Source organism: Nymphaea colorata, chromosome 11 (genome assembly GCF_008831285.2).
Source record: "Nymphaea colorata isolate Beijing-Zhang1983 chromosome 11, ASM883128v2, whole genome shotgun sequence".
In the NCBI taxonomy this organism is placed as follows: domain Eukaryota; kingdom Viridiplantae; phylum Streptophyta; class Magnoliopsida; order Nymphaeales; family Nymphaeaceae; genus Nymphaea; species Nymphaea colorata.
The window spans coordinates 13,578,442-13,600,755 of record NC_045148.1 but is presented as its reverse complement, the minus strand read 5'-3'; the positions used below and the strand labels follow the sequence as shown (position 1 = coordinate 13,600,755).

General features: G+C 37.8%; 1 protein-coding gene and 1 long non-coding RNA gene across 9 annotated transcripts; both read left to right on the top strand.

Annotated features, from left to right (window-relative positions):
- The first annotated feature begins 3,615 nt into the window (after positions 1-3,615).
- LOC116264529 (DNA repair protein RAD51 homolog B-like) lies at positions 3,616-16,002 on the top strand. Of its 8 annotated transcripts, none has more exons than XM_050080565.1 (16): positions 3,616-3,967; positions 4,050-4,696; positions 4,844-4,993; positions 5,573-5,730; positions 6,405-6,458; positions 6,669-8,344; positions 10,050-10,665; positions 11,529-11,845; positions 13,052-13,193; positions 13,345-13,440; positions 13,553-13,653; positions 14,202-14,296; positions 14,369-14,482; positions 14,675-14,804; positions 15,235-15,347; positions 15,638-16,002. In XM_050080565.1, exons 7-16 carry the CDS (start codon positions 10,470-10,472, stop codon positions 15,786-15,788), a joined length of 1,455 nt encoding a protein of 484 aa, XP_049936522.1. In that variant the 5' UTR covers positions 3,616-3,967; positions 4,050-4,696; positions 4,844-4,993; positions 5,573-5,730; positions 6,405-6,458; positions 6,669-8,344; positions 10,050-10,469; the 3' UTR covers positions 15,789-16,002. The 8 variants fall into 8 exon arrangements, with proteins under 8 accessions (XP_049936522.1, XP_049936519.1, XP_049936520.1 ...); XM_050080562.1 differs by having other exon boundaries at positions 4,050-4,993; positions 6,669-6,757; positions 8,313-8,344; XM_050080563.1 differs by having other exon boundaries at positions 4,050-4,993; positions 6,669-6,757; positions 6,869-8,344.
- Positions 16,003-18,527: 2,525 nt separating this feature from the next.
- Positions 18,528-19,408, top strand: LOC116264798 (uncharacterized). Its single transcript, XR_004174924.2, has 3 exons — positions 18,528-18,776; positions 18,886-18,933; positions 19,079-19,408. It is a non-coding gene; the product is annotated as an uncharacterized LOC116264798 (long non-coding RNA).
- The last annotated feature ends 2,906 nt before the right edge of the window (positions 19,409-22,314 follow it).

Below are 22,314 nucleotides of genomic sequence, written 5' to 3'. Positions count from 1 at the left end.
GTGACAAGGTTCCAATTCAGTAATATGCCTCATTTAAACAAATTAAATCCCCATTGGGCTAAAAGAGTATAAGCATCATTATATGTAAATTGTAAATTAATTCGATTGAGTTGGGCTTTTCTGGACCTAATCTGGTGTCAGACGCAGATCTAGTTAGGCAAAACCTGATCAGTTCTGCACACGCACACATACATATAAAAGTCAGGAACGAACATTTTATATTTACTTTATATTTATTTATATATATATTCGTCTAAATTTCTGTCCGTATAACGATTTGAGAACCAAGACCTTCTGGCTCAGCCACAAAATTATATATAAAATATATTTGTTTAGTATTTTTCATTTAAATTTTCTGCTCACCTGCTGAAGGCCTTGAGAACCAACTATAGATTTCTTGGGTCCAAGGCATGGGAAAAACAGACCCAGAAACCTGAATAATACCTGGGTGTCTCTTAAAATACTTCCATTCTTCTTCTGGTGAGCCATATCCTTCACATGCTTCTAGAAAACTTCATACCCAGAAAGCCGATCCTATTTCTAGAGACAGTTGAAGGAGTACTATTACCTTGTAATGAAATAAGAGCAATGCATCCAACCATTGAAAAAAATAATGTTTTTTAATTGTATAATGTATTTTTTGTATTAAAATTCAGTTTGGCCCTACCCGGATCCAGAAGTAAAACTGTCGGCCCGCCCCTAAAGAAAATCCTGGCTTCGCCCCTGCATCCAACAAGAGCTTAGCTCCATCCAATTACCAATGGTGATGAGCTCAACACCGCGTACAAGTAAACATGCGCAGAGCCAAAAATTTTGTATAGAGGGGACCGCATTAAAGTTTCTAAATTTTGGCTAGGGCTCAAATATCATTTTTTAAAATTTTTATATAAAATAAATAAAAATTTTTAAAATTTACATGTAAATTAAAAAAAAAAATAAGGTGGAGCTAGGGTCCCCTTTCTTGCCTCCGCCCCTCAAGCAAAGAACGTCAATGATTCTTTAATTGTAAAAAAGAGGGTATAATATAACAGAGATCTGCGTAACCCCAGCGTGTCTTAAAAAAAAAATTGAAAAGCTAGGTGAAAAACCTTAATGAGCATGTAGAAAATCTGTTCATATCTTTTGTTTAATTTTTTTTTCCTTTTCTTTTCCAAAGTTTGTGGGGATCCAAGCTTATGCGAGATTCGTTTCTTGCATGCAACTGAGACTTTGTGTACTTGAATTCGACAGTCGTCGTCCAAAAATTCTGCTGGTGACATCCGTGTAACATTATAAGCTAGATTACGGAAGCACACCGTAATTCATGTATTATTCGAAAAGGATTTTCCAGTGCCATCATTTTACTGCCGTGTTCCGTCCGGCACCTTCGTCCTTGGCCGACAACGGTTTTGAGGCAAGTCACCTGCGCCTTTGGAGGAGTGAATTGATCATCGCCGGATCAAAGTCGAGGTTATGAGATGATCCGCGTTGATCTCAGATATATTTGGTTTTTCTTGCTACGCATAAAGACTATGCATTATGCATATGCTAGTGAGTTGCTGGACAAAGCTGGTCCTTAGCTGCTGATCAATCGGCACTAATGGTTCAAGCGTAAGAACGACCAACTACGTTTTGATGCCATCTTCTCCTCTGCCTGAGAAGCGTTTCGATTTATATCGTAAATTTGATCTTGAAGATGACATGACCAATAACTGATTAGCTTTGTAATTTTACCGGTTCACAACTTCGTGATTGCTTCACTGAAGCGAAAAATTGTGAGCAGGGCGGGTAAATGCGTTGCTACAACTTATTTTGCTGATTTTGATCATAATAAAATATTTACCAGGTGTAATCCAATTTCAGCCCGAACCTTTTAAGTTAAATGATGAGAGAAACCACCGGAGCTCTCAATCTTTTATGTGCCATCATCTTATCCCAAGATGCTGACTTTTCAACGTTGGGATTTCTCCCCTTCATGCATACACAAAACGATATGCCCTAAAACAGGATCATGCTAAATCATTGAATTAAACAAAACCTTAAATTGAAGCGGAAGCGTACCTGAATCAATCTGAAGTGCATGAACGGTAGATCGCGGTAGGATCTTTCAGGGTACGTGCGACACGCATGAGGTCTCTCTCAGATGGGTAAGAGGAAACCCTAGAAACCAACGTTTCAGGCAACCATTGCACGACCCCAAGGACCACTACCATCTTATATTAATGACAATTATATATTCCACCCATCAAAGAGTCCTTAATTGCGTACTGGTATCTATACATTTCAAAATTACCCCATACCATCTAAAATGACGTAATATTCCAAAATGCAATCACTTAAACGGATATTTACATTAAGACAACCATAATATCTGAAATTCTTTATAAACATATGCTGACCCACCAAATGATCCTTACATTCAAACCACCACGGCGAGTGGCAAGAGAATGATAGGAAAGGTGAATTGGCTTTTCTACACAAAGCTTCGATCAAAAAGTGACATCGATCGTAACCATTGATTCAACAGGAAACGATTAAAAAAAGAAATTAAAATCCCATTAATAATAGATACTAGCCATCCTTTCAGATTGACGAATTCGTTTTCTAAATTTTAAGTTTTAAAAATTCATCTTTCACTTTTCAGTGGCGAGGACGAATCCATCAGTTTAAGACTTTAAGTGATGAATTTTTGAAATGATTAAAAAACTGTTGAGTTAAGCAACAAATATGAACCTGCCTTGTTATAGTCATATTGGACGTTAACAATAGTTACTCAGGAATGGTTTTCAATATGAACTTCTAAATCCTATAGGTGATTTAATGAGAAACCTAGCTAGTTTTAGGAACGCCATACCTTAGTGTTGTTGAAAAAACAGAAAAAAACAAAAGTTTTTTGCACATGCAGGTTTTGCATACTTTTAGAAATCCATCGTCTAAACCTCTTAGCTTGCAAAATCTTACGCACAGAGTATCTGATAGAAATCCATTCATCACCCTCCTCTATGTTTCTAAGTAGTTTCGAAATCCTGAAACTGCAACCTGTCGGCCTAATAGGAGAGATTGACAAAATTTGGTGTGCGCTGACTATCATGCCCTGGACGATGACACCATGAAGATGACCTCACAACATCTGTAGTGGGGCGTTGAAATTGACCAAAACTAAAATGCCCAGGTCAGAATCAATGACTTACTTATTGCACCCATTCCTTTACTTGTGCCTTGAGGCCACTTGTTGTGTTAAAATTCTTCAGCTGATTAATTAATTAATTAATGCTTTCGATTTGACTTACGAGATCAATGATCATTTGTTTGACACCATGGAAAATTTTCGCAATAGATCCCCGCATGCAGCCCAATTTGATACCCACACCCATGAGTTCTGGTAAATGTACAACATGGATGGCTACAACGGTTTAAATTAGCACAAGACCCAAACTTTGTACAAGAAATATTATTGATCACGAGAAAATATTTGTGTTAATAAGATTCATGTGGTGCAATTTAAGCGAATCAGATGTGTTATCAATTTACCTGCATGCTTTTATCATATGTTCACATATTTAAGCTGACGGTCCTTTTAGTGTGATCAGAATGAGCGGCGTTTACGCATGTTAGTTTGGTATGCTTTTCTTGTACTCAACGGGGCATCGGGGGACTATCAATTCAATTGCAGAAGAGCAGCTCTTTTCTGTGTTTCCACGTCGAGACATTAATCAGCAGATCCATTGCAAAAGGTGGGCAGTTGCTATGTCCGTAGTCTGGCAAACCGCAGATACAATCAATTAAGCCTTTCGTGAATTGGCTTGTTCATAAGCCGAATTTGAGGAACCAACGTGAGACCAGGCATAAAGCCCAAGTACTCTTGTTCTTTCTTCCCTCACGAATTATGAATCTAAGTACAAATCGCTTGAAAGATCCTCACATTGATCATTCGGTTACGTGACAAAGCCCGTTTCCATCATCTGACGTTTCCTGTCATCATGGATTGGTGAGTGGGAAAAAACACACGCATTTAATTTGTTGGTAAACTGTGAGGTGTTTTTCCTTTCTTACCATGAAAAATGTTGTAGTTATTCAATCATGTAGGTCCACGGCACGAAGAATGTCGCGCAATTTCATTGCACCGGATCGCTATCGCTTTTCAGCGCGTTTCTCCAATAAATGTCCAAGTCATGTCATGCATTGGCCCACCAGGGGGTTGGCATTGTTGCCGTTGGCTGTAGATTGTAGAATGAGTTGCGAGGGTTGTGTTTTAAGGGCTTGGACGGGAGGGAAGAAAGGGGATCCGGCGATCCTGGTGTGAGGTGGAAGATAGTTTGGGTGATTGATTTCGAGGGAAGAGGAGACTCTTGGGGTTCTCTTGTGGATTTTTATTGTGAAGGGGGAAAGGCAGTGCCTCCGGATTGACGGCCATTCTTTTTGTTTTAAGTTTTGGACAACTTTCAGTTTTTTCTTTGTTTTTCTGGAGGGGGAGGGGGGTGGGGGGGTGTGTGGGGTCTAGTTGCATTTGGTTCCTTGACTCGGACACTTCTTTAGCTTTCCAAAGTAGGTGCACCAGTTGGGATTTTGTTGTCCGTTCGGTTTCTTCTGGTGTTGTGAAGTTTGGATCTTCTGGTGAATGTTAATGGTTCTCGCGTTGGTCATAGAGCTTGTTCAGATGTATTACGTTTGCTTCCTCGATATTGCATTGTCTGCTGAATGGTGCATCTGGAAAGAGGTTGGGTGGTTTTAGGTTCTTTGGTTGGCTTTTGGTTTTAAGCTGCTTGAGATTTGAAGTCGTCTACACGAATGTCTGAAGTTGATATAAGAATTTAGTTCTTTCTCAAATTCAAGGCAGCATCTGTTTTCTTGGTGGCATGTATAGAAGATGTGGCAAGTTTTAGGAAATTCTGCTCGCAAGTGCACCATTGTGGCTGTGTTCTGCGGGAGAGGCATCCATAACAAAGCATATGAGGCTGAAAGAGAGGGTTCAGTTTACAAATTTCCTGATCTTGTTTCTGCAGGGAACCTAGAGGTAAGTACTTTCGTTTTTATCTTCCTATTTTTGTAATTAAATTATGTGTGAGTCTTACAATTAGGTACCAGCTTCTTGTGCATGTGTTTTACTAGTAACTATATGAGCTATAATATTTTTGGTCTTTGAAGGTAAAGGGTTTACGTATCAGAGTTCACTTGAATTTCCTAGTGTGTCTTCAATACCGTTTCTTCCTTCTCTATTAAGAAACAAGTTGAAAATGCTAAGAGTTAGATTTTGTTCGAGTTGTTCTCCTTCTGTTCCCTTTCTTCCTTTTCTGCAATTGACTAATGTCAATGTGTTTTTCCAATGTAAATTCTGCCTTGTGGTGAGATATAAACTACTGGAGAATATGAACTAAAACGTTTTTCAGATCTTAATTGCTTATCTTTTTTGATATCTAGTCCATTAAATCTGTTGTACGGGAAAATTTTGGCCTCCTTCAAAGTTTTGAAATTCTATTGTTGTTTATGTTGTCTCCCTGGCTTAAATGTATGCTTAAACTTCCACTTTGATGGTGCTTATTGAGTAAATATTACATGTTCATACCCTTAATAATCCCGGTATTGATGAATTTAGACACACTGTAAAATCGCTGGAGCCTGATTTTGTTTATCTGCAAGGAGCAAGGTCCAACGAAGAGGAGGAGATTGGTTCTCTAACATGGGGAGATGTTGATTTATCAAATGCTGATGCAATAACTGACCTCTTCGCTTCAACGCTGCCAACAACTTCAGGTTCTCCTTTTCACCGGTGCTACATCACCCATATATGATGTGTATCTCCAGTGTCTTAAATCTTCATGGCGCATCAATATCTTCAAGTGCAATCTTGTTTGATATCCATCTCATGGCTCAACTAGACACTGAGAGGTTTCTCATGGCAAAAGAGTTTAAGATTCTGTGCTCATTGGCCCTTGCCCCACCAAAGGACAAAGTTTCATTTTCACAGTCTCTGCCTTTTGGCTCTTATGTGCAACATTTGGATATGATCTCTACAGAATGGTGGCTTAATTAATTGTCTCAGCTTAGCAAGACATGCATATTAGAATGGAAAAGATACTAGTGTAGTTTTTTCTCTATGTTCTGAAATCTGTCTAACGTATTCAAATAGAGAATACCACATACTGGCAGAATTACAGAATTACACAGGTTGGAATTTGTGCTATTAGGTCGCATGATATTCTTTTTGTTAGGCCACTAACAAGTCTTCTTAGTTCACTTGTGGCTGATATAATTAGCTATAGCTGTCACTCTGGGCTGAGTGCTAAATCACTGAGTTTAAGACATTGCCATGGACTAAGAAGGGCGACAGTTCATTTTTTTGTCTCCAATTTCTATATATATGGCAAGAATGTGGAAAGTAACTCTTCATCTATTACATGTTCTAAGTGTTTGGGAATGTGGTGCAGGTGTATTTAGAATTTCCAAATGGTGAGAAGTTGGCAGAGGCCCTTCAGTTGAAGGTACAACTGTACAAGTAAATTTTCATTTAGTGCTTTTACTCCTTCAATTTCTTTGATTCTTCAGATGTATTCCCTCCTTGTACATTTCTTTTGAAGGATTCCATTTTCTGTGAGGAAAGATGAAATATCAATCCTCTTTTGTGCAAGAGGATTGTTATGGTTCCTTTTAAAACATAAGGTCCTGATGCAGTTTATGGTTTTCTTTGATAGGGTATTCCATATGTTATCTATTGGAAAAATGGATTGTCATGTTATGCAGCATCTCACTTTTTCCATGCAATGGTTTCAGTTCTACAGAGGTACGTGTTCCCTTGCTTAGCAGTTATTAATTTTTTTAAAAATATTTTGGTACTGATGGTTTCTTTTTCCCCAAATGTGTGGTGTTGGCACATTTGTTCTAAAAATGACAGTTCCACCTGCCATATGTGGGATGTCTTTCAGCTGGCTATTGCATCCTTCATACTGTACTGTGTACAAAACAGTCGTGGGTCCACAAATAGCCAAAAGGTTAGGGCTAAGTTTGGTCCTCGGCTTCTTGGAGAGTCACCTAAGATTGCTACTAGAGATTTGAATGAGGGAGAGGGATCACCTAGTGAACTTCCTGCTATCAAAATATATGAGGATGAAGTGACCGTGAGATTTCTTTTTTGTGGAGTTCCACGTGCATTGTATGCAATGAAATATTATTCATTCACAGTTTCTGCTGTATTTTTAATATCAGGCTAGTACAATCAGTTAAGCTCACGTCTAGCACATCCTGAATGGATGTGTTTAGTTTCTGGAAATTATCTAGTGGTTATGTGGTGCTTACCTCTACCTTTCTGAATGGATGTGTTTAGCATGTCTTTCTGTTGTTGGCTGCTCATCAACTTATGTTTTTGCCTGTAAAAGAGTTGATAAAATTTTTTGTCTCCTTGATTTGGGAGGCCCTTAAAATGCACAAAAGCTTAGATGATCTGAAATCCACTTTTACTAGATAAACCTTCTAAGTCACATCTATAAGGCTGTCTAAAGTCTAAACCATCCAAAATTTTCATTATAGGAAAGCATATACCTATAAGTTTATTCCCCTGCAGGATGCATCTTTATTGGGTTCTTTAGAAGATGGTCTCAAGGCTCTTCTTAATATTGAGCTGAGCTGGTTATAGACATTCTTGCTCCTAACTTTCATTTAAGTTCCAATATTGCTTGGTGATATGCTTGGATGTATGTACCACTAGTCTACACATTGTGGTGACTGTCCACCCTTGGATTCTGGTCATGCTAGACATGATGTGGTGGTTTAATCCCGTACTCTCTTTGCAGCCTTTCCCTAAGCAGTTTCTGTTGGAACTGCATGCATAGGAGGATTAGCTATGGTTGCAAATTCAACTGGCTTCCCTCAACAATCATTGAGTTGTGTGAACCTTTTGGGGTTGCCAACATCTACACCAGGAACTTTTAAATCCAGATTTATCTGGCCAGGCTGGTCTCAGTTGATTCTGATGGCAAGTCGTATGGGAAACACTATGTTTGGATGTTTAATTGTGTGTGTCACATGTAATTCCTACACAATTCATTTTATATACATTAATCATGGTTGAGATTCATGATTTTGTTGAGGATATGGTTTGCTTAATCAAGTTTATGGTATCACTATGACTAGTAAAAGGGTGTCGGATTTACTCCATTCGAGAAAAGGGACAGCAGAATATTATGCTGTATTTTGCATCTATTTTAGGCTAAATAGTATAGATGATATCTGTTGTATTGTTTTATTTTTTAATTTATATTTATTATTATTATTATTTTCTTGTGCTTATTTCTTGTATGTTTGGTTTTAACTTTCAACTTGTCTTATGCTTAATGCCTCAGATACGTGGGAGAAAACTGCAAAACAGAGTGAGGTGACTTTTTGCTTCTCTACTGCATACTTTTACATCTTGACATCATGCACTAATAATTAATGTCACTGAAAACTTTACATTGGATAAACCTCCACACGGAGGTTGGCTTATTTCTCTCTAATCCTCCTAAGAAAGATGCAGGCACCATTGGGTGATGTGCCAAGTGGAGAGCTCTAGAGTGCTTAAGCATAGAAACTAATTTTGAACTAATTTTTTAATATACTGAAGGTATTGTTAGTTTTCCATTAAACAAGTTATCTCCATGAACCACTTATCTTATACCTGTTTTTGGATCTTTGATATAGTTGTCTTAGACTCTTACTAGTATTGAACTTTCTGAAAATTTGTGATACTGATATAATAGAATTTATGTTGGCGTGCTTGGTGAATATTCTAGCTTGAATTATATATATTATTTATTATGGTTCACTGTCTTAATGCAGGGGCTGTATTGCTAACTTGTGCATTTAGTAATCTCCAGAAATTGAATGGCCTAGCTTTGACCTTCTGTGGAATGCTGTGGTTTTTTATTAACGTTAAGCTGTAATTTTGCATAGTTGTGTGCTTTTTCTGTTTCTTGAACATGGATATTGTCCTTAACTCCTTATCTCAGCTTGTGGTATTGCTATGACAAGACGGTGTTCAGTGTTCTTTTACTTTTTCTCTTCCACCTAGCATGATAGGACCTATTACAGCTGTTTCTCTGGTTGAATGTTTGTTAGCCAATACCTTCGAACTACTTTTCTGATATACATATTTTTCACTCTTAGTTCATAGGCTAAGCCTTCGAATCATCTGTTGGAAATTTCTGATGGTTTAGGTTTTGCTCTACCAAAACATGCAAATTGGAAGTCAAGCACTGGTTGGTCAAGGCCCTAAGAAAGGCTTACAGGACTAGTCAGTCCAAGTCAGTTGACTAAAATAAAATTATGAAGGTGGTCTAGAAAGAAAATATTTAAAGTGGAAATCATAAAAATAATAAAAGGATATCAAGATATCAGTATGAGTCTAGTAAACCATATAATTCACCAATTGCAAATGCCAATCATAAACTAAAATTGAAGTATACGTTGGAAAAACTGAAACGGAAACGTGTGGTGGCATATCTGACTTACGTTATCTAGCAAAACCAAAGTTAGAAAAGCAAAACTAGCTACATGTAGAGAGGATGGGTGTGGGTCACTTATTAGTAGGTGGATTAGTCATCCAACCAGTCACTGATGAAATAGTGACTAGGCAGTGGTTTCATTAGGTATAGCACACAAGAATCTCCAACGAGGCTAAAGGCATTAAGAACGTCAGTTGGGATAAAATTTGGAAAAAATGTAAGATAGCCTGAAATTTGTGCTTCTGCTCATTCTCTCATGGAAGCTCAGAAGTCAGATGTCAGACTTAAATGGTAAATAATACAAAGCACCGACAAAAGAACATAACTAATTGAGCTTCTAGTACGTTTCCTTGTCTTGAGAAAGTGTTTCTAAAATGCAGTTTTTGACAGTTTCTGGTAGTTCTTGAGCATTCTATGGCGGCAGCTCCATCAACATGCTCATCATTTGTCTTCCCCTTGACCTATGTGAAAAGAATCAAAATCTTTCTGATGTTTAGTATCTCGGTTTTCTAGCGCTCGTGCGTTTTGAATGTGCTCTTTGTCAACATTCAAACTCTGATAATTTGTTTGTTTTTATTTTCTATATTTTGTGGACAGTGCTCCTCCTCCTCCTCTTGCTGTTGGAACTCTTTCTCGTGGGGTTCTGCTCACGTATCACTTCTAGTGTCGGGTAGCGCTCAGACTTGTTTTGATGATCAAGTTAACATTTCTTCAAAAAAGGAACCGAGAAAAGATCAGAATCCAAAAGGGAAATGCACAAAATTTGGTTTCGTCACATTATCTTGGGTTCCTCTTTTGGCTTAATGGCGAAATCACCTCGCTGTTTTAATAGAAAGATTTGATAGTCGCAAACAAGCTTCTTCCCCGCGGACGTCAAAAGATGGGTCATCGTCCTCCGAATCATCCGAGAGTTCAGAATCGTCGGAAACGCGAGCGACTATCTTCTCGATCCATGTGTTCGTTCTGGGGTGCGATCTCCTTGGCGGTCGATCTTCTGGTGCGAGGCGCCATAGAAGGATGCGAATTCTGTCTCACCTGTTACACGGGTTTTCCTTTCTCCTTGACGACGGAGAGGAGTGGGGAAAGGGCCGTGCCAAGGGACTCGGTTTTAACGGTCAGTATTTCAAAATTGTAAAAAGGGCGGACCGGCTCGACGATCGAGTCTCGTTGGATCCAACGACATACTTATACCTAAATCGTTTCGGTCCAACAGGTATATAAATGAATTTTGCTGGACTGGGTGAGCAACTGCCCACACAAGCTCACACCTCGCTCTTTAAGAGGTTTTAGAACTAATGTTTGTTTGTCACTGGTACAATCTTTAAGAAATTCAAATCAAATTTTAGGCGGTGTTTGGATGACAGCCCAAAATCATATTCTAAAACCAAAACCTCGTTTTGTCTTTAAAACTAGAGTTTTAAAGTGTTTGAATGCTGAACAAAACCAAAGTTTTGACAAAACCTAATTTTGTAAAAGAAGTGAAACGTAGGCGCCTTTCATTATTAGAAAAACTAGGTTTTCATTGTATCACCCAAACCAAAACAAACAAGTTTTTTAAAACTAACAAAAGACTTTAGTTTTATGAAAACCAATTGTTCACAATACTAAGGTTCAAGCATCGGTGTAGCATTTTTTGTCCACGTGGAATATTCATTTAGTTTTAATTGTTTACTTATCTTTATATTCATTATTTACCTATCCTATTAACGTATAGCTGTAAATCTTTAACATTGACATTCTGATTTAAAAGCGTTTTTTTTTCATTCGTAGTTGTGTGTTTTTTTTTTTAAATTACGCTTCATATTGACCGGAAAATGCTGAATATATAACATTCATAAATTGTTTATAACCAGTAATCGATTTTTAAAAACGCATGCCAACATAAGCTGATCGAATCATCCTTTATTTTTTGATATTCTCAATCGATACACGCTAAGTTTTTAGTTTCCCTTTTGTTATGCCAATCTTACTTGATGAGCTCATTTTTGTAAATGCAATAAAACTTTTTGTGAGACATAGATGTGATATACCACATACTTATTATAGGCCCTGATTTGGCTTTAGTTTCCAAAGCAGTTAAAGGAAAGAACAATGCATGTATTGTCATGCATATAGTATATACCGACCCGGATCCGCTTCATTTGCCACTGTATATTTGCGGGAGGGGGTCCCAAGCGCCCCCTATTAGCGTTTTGCACTCATTTTTCCGCGCGCGCGAGGGAGAGCAATGGCTCCCCCCCCCCACCGCCGCAGCCCGCCCGTTGGTGACCGTGCAGTCTGTGGAGGGCGACATGGCAATCGACGGCGCCGCTAGGAGGATGTCTGTGCTTGCTGAGGAGCAGAGGGTGAAGGCTAAGGCAGAGAAGCTAGAAAAGAAGAGGAAACAGCCGAAGGTCTATACTCTTTTCTTTCCCCCTTAACTTTATTTAATTCGTCCTTACAGCTTCATGCTTGTTATCTTCTCTTGCGCTCCTTTGGTGTTGATTACTTGGTTACCTCCGCTTGGTGTTAGGAGTCAATATTATACGAGTTTATGCGTATGTTGTCAATGCTTTGCTCTTTGTAACTGTTTTTTTTTTTTTTTTTTTTTTCTCTTTCTTCTTCTTATGATCTCGTGATAATGGAATTATCTCTTCCTTTTCTTTCTGGTGCATGTTATGTAAGGTTAGTTGGGTTGTAGATCGATGTTCTTTAGTGACTTCATGTGCTTGCCCTCGGTACATCACGTGGTTGCCCTTGTCTTCTGTGACTTTGGGCGCTGAATTGCTTCTTGGTGGTTTTGAGCATCGCGTTGTTGATACACTTCACCTTTCGGATCAAAATGAGTTACAGTTGATTTTCACAATCACTATTTCTTGGGTGGTAAGTTCACGGATATTGAAGCGGTTGACGTTCCCGATTTGATTTCTTGAATTGTGAATTGGGTTTGCCCCACTGAATTGATGGGCTTTTTCTGTTTTTTTTTTTTCTTTTGTATTTTAATTTCATTCCACCTTTATGTAATATAGACCTTAATTAGTTTCGATCTGTTTGGTTTCAGGCAAATGAACTACAACGTTTTGATCCATTTCCTTTCTTAGATGCTTACGTCCTTTTTGTTGGTATTTTGCTTCCAGATGTTGGTTCTTTGTTTCTTGATCTCGGTATGATTTCTTTAGGATTTTGAAATCGAATGAACTTTTCACTTTTTGTTATACCAATTTTTTGTTGTCATTTGGCCTAAATTTTGGTTCTACTGTATCTGCTTAGTTGGCTTTTTCATCAACCATTAACAACCCATTAGTTTAAGGAACCATTATTTTTTTTCTCTTGGTAAATTTTTGCTATGGTTTAGGGAGTGCAGTACTGCCAAATGGAGGAATGTGCTGCAGAAATTTTTTCCTCTTCTCTTTTCCTCCTATACGTTCATATATCCCCTTGCTTATCTACACAGAGAGAAACTGCCACTAAGTGGGCCGTGAATCGTTCTTCTTTAATCCAGTTTGTGTTAGAGAAGTCTAATTTTGCCTGTTGTTGATTTTTGTCCCTTTATATGTTGTTATAATACATCTAATTTACGACCTGTTGGGCATTAATCATTTTAACTTTCTATATTTAAGGGATTTGGAATTCCTGTTGGTGACACTCAAAACCTCAAAGACCGCCTTTGTACAGTGGAAGATGTGGTCTGTTCATCTAGGAAGGAACTCTTACAGATTAAAGGGATTAGAAATTTAAAACTTGACAAGATTGTTGAAGCAGGCATGTCATCGTGATTGATAATTACATTTCTCTGTCTCTAATGTCCTTTGTCCAGTTCTTTCTGAAGAAAATTCCATCTTGCGCATGTTTTTATTATGATATTGTAAAGGTTTATTTCTTTTCTCATTTTCTGTGTGTTTGCCTTGTGCAGCATCGAAGCTGTCCCTAGGTGCTAGTCAGATACATGCTCAACGAAAAATCATTCAGATAACTTCTGGTTCCAGAGAACTGGACAAGAGTTTAGAAGGTATGTTCGTTGGTTTTACAATGGGAGTGTGAAATTTATCGGCTTAATGGATCTAACAGCTACCTATATTCTTATTTTGAAAAAAAAGGAAGACAAAGGTTTTACTTTGTAGTTTGTGCAGGTGGATTTAAAACTGGTTCAATTGCTGAGATATATGGGAAATACGGTTCAGGAAAAACTCAGTTGTGTCACACATTGTGTGTCACTTGCCAAGTAAGTGGTTATGTTCCCGTCTTATGTTTTTGAATTGTATTTAGAAGGATTCAAGACAAAACTGGAGAACAACCAAACCCCCCCCCCTCGCTTCTTGGAATAGTGGGTCCTACCAATCTAGGCTCTAGTGTCTTCTTCTGTGACCAAAATGCAAGCTAGAAGCAATACTATGCCTTGTTTGATATTTATAAGTTCTTAGTGTCTGGAACACTAGAAATAAAGGTCTGTTGCTAAGTTTTTACATCTGAAGTTCTTTTATGGTCGTTGGCAGCACTCTTACCAATGAACTTGAAAAACAGGGCAAAATCTAGTGACAAGCTAGAAGTGACAAAACTGTAATGCACTGAGTAGAAGAAATACAACGTAGTCTTTTAAAAGTAAAGAATCAGTTTGCAACTCTTTCGATATTATAAAAATGCTGATGTCAAAAATGGTATAATCAACATCGAAACACTTGGAACTATTTGCATGTATTTCTTGGAACAATGTGTCTCACAACAGGACATTGACTTTCAAAATGCATGTTGATCAAGTATTTTCTTTTTCAGCTCCCTTTGGATCGAGGAGGTGGTGAGGGAAAAGCATTATACATTGATACATGTGGTACATTCATGACAGAGCGACTCCTAGAGATTGCGGAAAGGTACAACAATTTTCATTTCAACCCCTGCCTTGTTACAAGATATTCACTAACAAATTCTCTTTGAAAGTGCAGATTTGGATTAAATGGTGCGGAGGTGTTGGAGAATGTCTTTTGTGCTAGAGCCTATAATACTGATCATCAATCAATGTTGCTTCGAAAAGCAGCCTCAATGATGATGGAAACCAGGTTTCTTCTACAAATTTGTTGATTCCTAGGTTTTAGAAGCATCAACTTGCTTATCTTGCAGGCCTTCATCTCATACTCTACTAATCACATTATCATTGCCATATGGAAACCACTCATTGTGTTGGTCTTTCGTGTTCCTTTCATTATTTGCACTCTATCTGCCCTTAATCTTTGCAGTAATTTGTTGAGCAGGATTGCTCTCATGATTGTGGATAGTGCGACGGCTCTATACCTGAGAGATTTTTCAGGAAGAGGAGAACTCCCAGCAGCGCAAATGCATCTTGCTAAGTTTCTCGGAAGCCTGCAGAAGCTCGCTGATGAGGTAGTCGTTAGCTTCTTTCTTTGGCTAGGTTTCTTCTTTCATTCTTGATGACCATCTTCTTGTCATGTGTTGGTAGGTCATCCATATATTAGGGATTGATAGTTGATGGTGGTAGTGACACATGGAAAAAGAAAATAAAACTAGAAGGTTTTCTGTGTTATCCTCTAATTGATGCTGTATGTTTCATGTTGTTTTTGTTCATTGTGTTCGACACTTGAATCAAGTCTATTTCACTTGCTCAGGCATCTTATATTCTTGGGTCTGTAATGAACTTTTGTAAAATGCCTATCTTTTGGTCACCTAAATTAAGCCACAGAACTTGATACTCTAATAGGAAGCATAGTTAGTTCCTTCTACCAAGATCTAGCTAGGTTTACGAAGCTACAGTTGGACTATGCTGCAGATTTCTTACGAATTTTTCTTGTTGCAGTTTGGTGTAGCAGTCGTGATAACTAATCGGGTCGTTACAAAAGTTGATGGATCTGCTGGCCGCAAAATCAAGCCCATTTTTGGCAACATTATTGGACGTGCTTCTACCACGAGGTTTAATCCCAACTCTAGTATTTGTTCTCTAAGTTCTCTTACTAGTTTTATTATTATGAAATTTATTGTAGTGAGGTTTAAATGAGCTGGGTTCACTTGATTCACATGGTTGTCTGTCTGAGCGTGCAATTTGGCCAATTTTTTGTCATATTTCATTTATCCAGTAGGGTGTTATTTCTTATGGTAGGAGAATGCTCTTCAGTATGAAATTTTTATTTGTCTTTCGTGTATGTGTGTTTTTACTATTTCTTTAGATTTTTATATATTTTTATATATTTAATCTGTTTTAGGGTTGCTCTACGGGAGGGGAGTGGAGAAGAGCGCTTCTGTGAAGTAGTAAACTCTGGATGCGTAGTTAAGGCTGAAGCATACTTTCGGATCTTCGGGGGAGGAGTGACTGATGTTGAGGACTGTGGGACGCAAGGAGGCAAGGACAACTGACACATTGTCTTATATTTAATCCCCATGGGAAGAGTGACTATTGTTTGGAATCCAACGGGTTATTTTCTGAATTCCTGAAGATGGAACTAAGTACCTTTAAGTCACAAGTGCTGCTGTTTTTTGAATTCATTAGGGCGCCTTACTTATCACGTTGGTCTTGGGCATGAAATGTATTTCATAAGATCAAAAGTACCTCACTTTCTTTCATTTTTCATTTTATATGTTTGAAGACTTTACGGGTCGTTTGGCAATTGAATTACTATGTGACTCGATGAATCTGTATAAATCTTTGGAACTGAGTCTCGATGAATCTGTATTAATCTTTTCCACAAATTTGTAAAACATCTACAAAAGTGTTTCATTTGCCAAGTTTTTTGCTCCACCAGAAATCTATGAAAAATAAACCCTTTTGAAAAAGATTACCTAGGACGTAGTGGGTGGCTTAGTTAAGGGGAGGAGCATATAAGTCCGTGTAGAACTCCAACTCTAGCTAACTAGGATATCAGAATGTGGTGGATTAAGTTCATGTAGAATCCCACATCTAGCTAACTAGGATATCAGAATGTGGTGGATTACTAGTTAATTTCTTCTGTTTGATATCATCGATGTGAGTGTGAGCGCGTGTTTTCCGAAGAGAAGACCTTACACCATTTGCGCCTCGGCGTTAAGGTTCTTCTTGCGCTCTGGTGGAAGTGATGTCCCCTGTGCGTCGCATTCATGGAACCAAGGGTGACATTCATAAGTGAATCTCAGCATACTGCTTGATTAGGAGGAATCTGATTTACCTGCGATCGCAAGTCCTGAGTGATCTAAAATGTTGGAATCCCCTTTTCCTTCTAGACAGTGATCCAGAGGTGTAAGAGACAGGGATCTTAAATCAGGGTTCTTAAATTTGAATTTTCATGTGTTAGAAATCATGCACATTGAGTCAAGCCTTCGGATTAAATATTTGGAATAATTTAACTCTTCTAATTAAGTATCTAATTCTGGTGCAATTTTGAGACAAACGTGAACAGGAAGTAAAAATCACACTTAAAGCTGGTTAACATGTTTGCAACTTATTTCTTCTTGCCTTTTTGTCTTCAAGATCAAGCTTGAGCGGCAACATGATAAACACCAAGGGGGACTTGGCTGGAACATTCGGTGATCTATATTGTTATTGTGTCAGACAACCTTTAGTGTAGTGGGGAAAATGAACAAGCATTAGTTCGAAACCTTGCATCAGCCACATGGTCTCCCTCACGAGACAAAAAGGTGGTGGTGGCAAGGATAACAATGTTCACTTTATCGATGCGTAGACCGAATTCTTTGTAATAACAGCCTTTAAGAAGTAGCCAAGTCAATCATATATAAATCATTTCATTAACCGTCTTCAATCCTCGGGCCGTCTTTTTTAATTGTTAAGATTAAAATTATATGCATATGGCCCAAAGTCACATGGACATGGTAAATTTGCGCTCCTTCTGTCGACACTCTTAAGACATTATTGGTACCAGTAATCAGACACGTTAGGACATGTTTTGGATTGGGTCTGATCCAAAACACATTAAACCCATTTTCTTTTTAAAAGATGCATGGATTTATGTGTATACATTAGACCTTATTCAACATACGTTGCACTTTTTTTTTTTTTCCTAAACAAAAATGTGCACATGTGTAGAATCCTACAAGGTAGTATTAGCACGCTTAGTTTTAATGTTTTAGAAGATACATATGCTAAGTTATTGACGTTTAATGTTTTATAAGGTATTGTTAGACGAGGAGATAATTATAGAAAGTAATGTTTAAACAAGTATTATGAATGTGTGTGTATCGATATATTCACAGTTGGTCCTTGGACCAGTTTCCCCCACCCCCATAGAAAAAATCTTGGCTCTGCCACTGTTTCATTGTGTTCTCTATGATTGTGAGGAAACAAAAACGATGTCAATTATATGAATTTTCCTTATCCTTTTTTATATACTAAGTAATCTTTCTTGCACTCGGGATTCTTTTCGTACCTTCACAACTGAAAATGGTTGATATAAATTTTCTCTTACAATGCTTTCAGAGTGGCAACTGGCTTCTTTCATTTATTATTTTGTGTGTGTGTTTGTTTTTTTTTTTTTTGCTTGACTATGATGTAAATGTGGATCAAAAACATCCAGAGCTGAGAAATAAAAAAACTTTAAGATGGTTATTACTTTCTTTCTACCCAAATTTGAAGACGACGAGTGGTCATAATAAAGTTAGAACTTTTATTTCATGTAATCACGTTTTAATTTATGAAGGTTTATTGCTGTAAAAGATATTCATATCTATTAAGGAAGTTTAATTTATGTTTGTTCTTGTAAAAGAATTTCATATTTACTAAAGAATTTTTCTTTAATTTATATTTTGTTGTTGTAAAACATTTTCATATTAGTTCTTTTGCCAATTTGTAGGAAATTGTGGACCTAACATCCTTAGTTGTAAACTTGTAACAAACAAGGGCTTTTAAGATGCTCATGTGTAATTCCTTTGCTAACAAACAAGGAATCTCAAATCTCCCCTATCTGAAATCCTAGGATTTTAGATCCAAGGATCTGAAATCACCTTGGTGGGGCTCACTGCCTTTGCTTCTTATATTGTTTGTTACACTGTTTTGATACGAGAGCATGGGAACCTTTGAAAGAACGGAGGCCCAACTTGCTTATCAAGAAAAACATCCCAACTGCTTTTGTTGCGTTAAGTAACCCGGTGAAGTTAGGAACATTTCTAAAATATCAGCTATATTTTGGAGTTTGCACATTCTCCTGAAAAAAAATCAAAGCCTCCCCCCTGCCCCTCTCCTTCTCCTTCTCCTTCTCCTTCTCCCTCTCGTGCAAAAGAAAGAGGAAAATGGCAAAGGTGAACGCAGGACAGAGCCTCCCGCCCGATATTGTGCAACTAATTGAAAAATTGGATCGCCATTGCGTCGCCCCAAACGGTTCTCTCGTCTCCAGATCCGCCTAATACGACCTACAATTGGTACATGAAATTGTCACCACCGTTACTTCCATTTCTTGCTTCAGTTTTTCCTCCTTTTTTCTCCCCTGACCAATTTTCTTTTATTGTCGTCGAATCTATTGCATCACAGGCCAGAGAGGAGATGTCAAGGGAGAGATTGCGGTACTTGGAAGCCATGGTACTTTGGAAAATCTTTGATTGTCCTTGTGTCTTCTTCCTTTGGAGCATTGATTCTGATTCTTTTGAAGTTTCCTTCAGTTGGCCTTTTTGGTTCTTTTGATTTGTTTGCCGGGTTTCGATAGGTTGAGTTTTCTTCTTTGCAGGCGGTCTACTGCGAGGCAATTGCCATGGTGTACGAATATCAGCAGGCAGTGGCTGTTGCTAGTCTCGGGGGGATTAGAGACGTCCAGGGTCTCTACTTTCAGCTGGGGTTGAAGGCCTCCCCTCAGGTTTCGTCAATTTTTAACCATCAAGAAACTAGAAAGTTTATCATGGGCACTATCACACGATTATTGTAACACTAAATGTTGGCATTGATCACAACCACAACTATGATAAGCACGTAAACATTACTGAGCCTTCAATGGGATTGTATGATGGTGTACTTAATTCAGCTATCATGTTTGCTACCATGAAGAAATTGTTAGTGATCATCGTTGTCTTCACCTTATCATGCTTGTCTAGTTCTATTGGTGGTATGGAGGGGCTTGTGCCATAATCTCAAAAGCAAGCCTCAAAATTTTCAATCTTGATGCGAGCCCATTGTTTTTAACATTTGTCAAATTCAAGTTGTTATGGATTCTTTTTCTTTTTTCGTATTGTCTGTTCATGTGCCGGACTGGATGAACAGTAATTATAAAAAACAAAAGGGGTTACAACTTGTCTGAGTTCTTAAACTTAAAGCATAATTTTAAAGTACGATTAACATAAAGTTAGTACTGGGGGCGTTTGATGCGCCGGAAAAGAACTGTTCATCGAGAAAAATAATTCAAAAATTTGAAAATTTTCCGTCGTATCAAACATGGAAATATATTTTCGACCGTTGAAGTCGAATTCCGGAAATTTTTTTCCAGAAAAAATTTCCATCTGGACAGACGGAAATTTTTTTCTGGAATTTTATTTTTGCCCGTTAGGGCACGCGAGCGCGTCTTCGCGTCTTCTTCTTTTCCTTCTTGCCGCAGCAGCTCCCTCTTCCTTCTCGTCGACGCACCCGCAGAAAACTCCCTCGCGTGCCCCTCTCTACGAAACAAAACCCCATCTTCCCTCTTCTCAAAACCCCATCTTCCCTCTTCTCTTGGCCTGAACCTTTCCTTTCGATCTCGCTCTCGCAGTTTTAGGGCTCCAAGGACTCGAGGTAAGGCAGTCTTCTTCTTCCTTCCTCTCTCTTTCTTTTTCTCTTGCTGTGCTCGTCTTTTCCTTCGTTGGTTTGCTTGTTGGTTGGTTCTTCCTGCTGGTTCTGTAGGTATCTATTTGCCAGTACTGATGGTAGGGGTTGTGTCTGTCATGTGTCTGTGTGTGTGTTTTTTCTCCGTTTTTTGTTTGGGAATTTGGGGGTTGTGCACTAATAGCTTTTGGCTGTTGAAGAGATCAGTCGCGTGCTGTTTATTGATTATTTTGTGTGTCTGAAACTTCTGAGCCTGCAGTCTTATTTTTACTGTCATTGCTCATTGGAGTGTTCATTCTACCGTGGAAGAAGCATTCATTATTTCCATGACTTTTTGGGCATGATTGCGTGAACTATCAAGGTCTTCGATCATGATAGTTTTTCAGCATTCCAACTGGTTGGTGTTTTGTGGGTTCTTTCTTGTTTGAAAAGCTCTGATGTCTGCACGCATGTTTTACTTTGTCTTGCTTCCCCGTCTTTCAGCATTCCAACTAAGTCTACCTTTGTAAATTACAACTTGGGAATTCATAACTTCATGGGACTAGTAGTAATAAGTTCTATACAGGTTAAATATGCGTGTGTGAGTGAAATACCTTACTACAAATGCAGCTTCTGCTGTAGGGTTCTATGATCTATCAAACAGCAGGCGTACTGTTTCATGTATCTTCTCTAAGATTGCTGCAGATATATGAAACATTGTAACAACCCAATAAAAGCATTGTTCCTTTTACCAATGACCAGGGTAACAACTCACAAAGCCTATTCCCAAGCATATATCTTTTATTGGGATTGTTCTGAAAGAGCCTAAAAGTATAATGTAGGTCGATTGTTATTTATGCCTATAGAGAATCAATCAACTATGATGTGAATTTAAGCCACTCATCCACGAAAATATAGCAGGCTTAGACTAGGACAACTTCCATAGTAATTAGTTAAGAAATCTCAGTTGCTCTACTATTTCTGCTGCTAGCCATTGTTTTTTGTTCTTCTTTTGGGGTTTGCATTTAGTTGATGTTTTTTCCCATACTGTAGTACCTATGGAAGGATCAAGCTCAAGAAATGATAGCCTTGTCTGGAGTGACACTCAACTAGATCATCTTATACATCTTCTATGTAAATATGGAAGGATCAAGCTCAAGGGGAAAGTTTGATTCAGTTTCAGTTTTTTTGTTTTGTTATGGTGCAGAGATACTGCTTATGTATTCGCTTCTTTGAATACTCGACATTTGCACTTGGCTTTCTAATGAACGTTCAAGCTCTTCTGAACACTGAACACCTATGAGAATATGTAAATATTTTAAAACTGATGGGACTATGTATGTGGCTTGTTTAGTATGTTATCACTGATGGGAACAATGATATGATCCGTCTTTATTCACTTTGTTTTGTCCTGCTTTATACGGTCGTCTTTATTCGCTCAGTCCTATCGTCATTCATTGTTGTTGAATTGTATGGTCTTTATTCACTCTGTTTTATGAACAATCGTTGCGCTTTGTTGATGAACTGTGTGGTATGTTTGGCATTGGTGTTGTTGAATTTTATGGCTTTCATATGTTCCTTTTAATTGAGTTGTTGCATCTACGTAGTGGACCGGTTGGTTAATTTGAACAGAAAAGTTCAAATCGATGTCAATTAAAAAAGGGGCAAAATGTCGGCAAATTAGAATTGTTCTAATCGATTGTATGGGCGAGTATATCCGGTCTATACATTCATAACCATGTTGTTGCCATATTTTTGTAAATCCTTATTATCAAACTAAGAATTAAATTTCTGGAAATAAATTTCTGTACCATCAAACTCAGAAATATAGAATTGGAAATATATTTCTAAGTCATCACACAACTACACCAAAATTGGAATCGGAAAAATTTTTTCCATTCCATTTTTCCATTTCCTATATTTCTAGAAATATATTTCCAGAAATATATTTTCCATTCAACATAGGCGGTTTGATGGCCTGGAAATATATTTCTGGAAATATATTTCTAGAAATATAGGAAATGGAAAAATGGAATGGAAAAAACTTTTCCGATTCCAATTTTGGTGTAGTTGTGTGATGACTTAGAAATATATTTCCAATTCTATATTTCTGAGTTTGATGGTACAGAAATTTATTTCCAGAAATTTAATTCTTAGTTTGATAATAAGGAAACATTTATCCAGATTTACAAAAAT